Raw genomic sequence first — 2444 nt, forward strand, 5'->3', positions numbered from 1 at the left:
ATATAGTAGAGCCCATGTATTTACTCATCTCAGTGACGACCAGAGATCTGCTGGCAATAGTGGCAAAAAGCAGTCCGAGGTATGTAACAAGGAAAACAGTCAAAATGGGCATGGATAAAAGTGTAAATTAATAAATAATTAATACTTGATTTTCAAATTCGTTTTCTTTTTGTTATCACAGAGATTTATAAGTAACATTGGGCAGGAACTGGGAAAATGCTCAACTTCACTGATGTGACAGAGTTTATTCTTTTGGGACTCACCAGTCATCAGGAATGGCAAATTCTCTTCTTCATTATTTTTCTCGTGATCTACGTTGTCACCTTAGTAGGCAATATTGGCATGATTGTGTTAATTAAAGTCAGTCCACAGCTCAACAGCCCCATGTACTTTTTTCTCAGTCATTTGTCATTTGTAGATGTGTGGTTTTCTTCCAATGTTACCCCTAAAATGTTGGAAAACCTGTTATCTGAGACAAAGACTATTTCTTACAATGGCTGTTTGGTACAGTGTTTCTTTTTCATTGCCCTTGTCCATGTAGAATTTTTTATCCTTGCTGTGATGGCCTTTGATAGATACATGGCAATTGGGAAGCCTCTGCTCTATGGCAGCAGAATGTCAACGGTTGTCTGTGTTCGACTGATCTCTTTCCCTTACATATATGGTTTTCTGACGAGTCTGGTAGCAACATTATTGACCTATGGCTTATACTTCTGTGGGAAAATTGAGATCAACCACTTCTACTGTGCGGACCCACCTCTCATCAAAATGGCCTGTGCTGGGACCTTTGTCAAAGAGTACTCCATGATAATACTTGGAGGTATTAACCTCACATACTCTCTGACTGTAGTTATAATTTCTTATCTATTCATTGTCATTGCCATTCTCCGGATGCACTCAGCAGAAGGGAGGCAGAAGGCCTTTTCCACCTGTGGGTCCCACTTGATAGCTGTCATCATATTTTATGGGACTCTCATCTTCATGTATCTCAGACGCCCCACAGAGGAGTCTGTGGAGCAGGGGAAAATGGTGGCTGTGTTTTACACCACAGTGATCCCCATGCTGAACCCCATGATCTACAGTCTGAGAAACAAGGATGTGAAAGTGGCCTTGAACAAAGTGATGAGCAGAATATGTGTAACAAGTTAAAGTAAAATTGAGTTAATTTTGTCTCCTACATTCTATTTGTCAGCAGGTTGTGGCTTAGTACAAAGCTAAAGACCTTTTACAAAAGCTAAATACTGTACATTGAAAAGAAAAAAGACTCACATTAAAAGAAAATAGTAGATTGACCCATTTCTGTTGATGTAAGCAGTGAGGATAACTAAAACTTCATGAATTAACTAATGAAAGGTTATTCGAGTCAAAGTTCACTCTTGCACTAATTGAAATTGTTCAAATTCATAGCTAGAATGAACAGGTTTTGTTTATCTTATTAAAATGCAGTAGATGAATCTGGGAAATATCAATGTGCTTATTTATAAAGTAAATTGTGGCAGAAATAAGTAGTGTATTTTAATTAATTTTATAGAATGAGGACATACAATAGTCCCCCTAAAAGTTGTGTGATCTTGTGATATTTAGTGGCTTTTTCAATGTGAAGTGCAGGTGTGTTCAGTGACAATTACTTTGAAAATAACAATCTTACTGTATTTAATCCCTGCTCAGTTGTTTGGTTTTTAAGAAATACAGCATGATGTCTCTCTTACACAGATTCTAATAACTTCCACAATTCATCCCCAAAGTTGCCAAACACCACACTGTGCCTGTCTCCTGTGCCCCTGCCAAGAGTGTCCAGTCTAAATGAAGAGTGGGTGGGACTTGTGGAGTAAGGGACTGGACCTCTCTCAGATTGGAATTTTTTGCCTGTAAAAATGAGAGTAATATAAATATCTTAGGAGATATTTATGATAACTAAGTTGAATTGTCTGCTATGTGTTAACTTTAATAAATGCATTATTGTTGCTTTGATTAAGTTTCCAGTTTTCCTTATTAATAAACTTAAGTGAAAGCAAACATAGTTTTCCTGCTTTGATAAATTACAAATTTAATTATAAGGAATAGTACTTGTTTCCTCTTTCTCTGGAAAAGCCAAGTGACACAGACTGGAGTACAGAAAAAAGGTACCCTTAAACTGACTGAGTAAGACTATTAGCAATTTTATTATGATGCAAACCCAAAGCAAATGCTGTTAATCTCAGGACACATCCAAACAACTTCAATTTGGCGGGGCAGTGGGAATAAAGTTGTGCACATCAGTCAATTGGGACTACTGTAATAGAACAAACAATGGAGAAAATAAAGAAGAATAATAAATCAATTATTTAAAAACTGACTCCTAATGGTGCCCTTCCTCCCTACACCATCCTCCCTCACTGCCAAAAAAAGATGTTTTACAATCACCTCTTCCTCTAGAGATGTACTTCCCCCAGGGTCACTTCCAG

General features: G+C 37.3%; 1 protein-coding gene across 1 annotated transcript; it reads left to right on the plus strand.

Annotated features, from left to right (window-relative positions):
• Nucleotides 1–216: 216 nt before the first annotated feature.
• LOC119040852 (olfactory receptor 5M3-like) lies at nucleotides 217–1149 on the plus strand. Its single transcript, XM_053659239.1, has one exon. It carries the CDS (start codon nucleotides 217–219, stop codon nucleotides 1147–1149), a length of 933 nt encoding a protein of 310 aa, XP_053515214.1.
• The last annotated feature ends 1295 nt before the right edge of the window (nucleotides 1150–2444 follow it).

Source organism: Artibeus jamaicensis, unplaced genomic scaffold (genome assembly GCF_021234435.1).
Source record: "Artibeus jamaicensis isolate MK-2021 breed Jamaican fruit bat unplaced genomic scaffold, CSHL_Jam_final scaffold_614, whole genome shotgun sequence".
Classification (NCBI taxonomy): Eukaryota; Metazoa; Chordata; class Mammalia; order Chiroptera; family Phyllostomidae; genus Artibeus; species Artibeus jamaicensis.

Excerpts from the sequence above, each read along its gene's own strand:
- LOC119040852 (XM_053659239.1), top strand. The coding sequence starts at position 217 with ATGCTCAACTTCACTGATGTGACAGAGTTTATTCTTTTGGGACTCACC.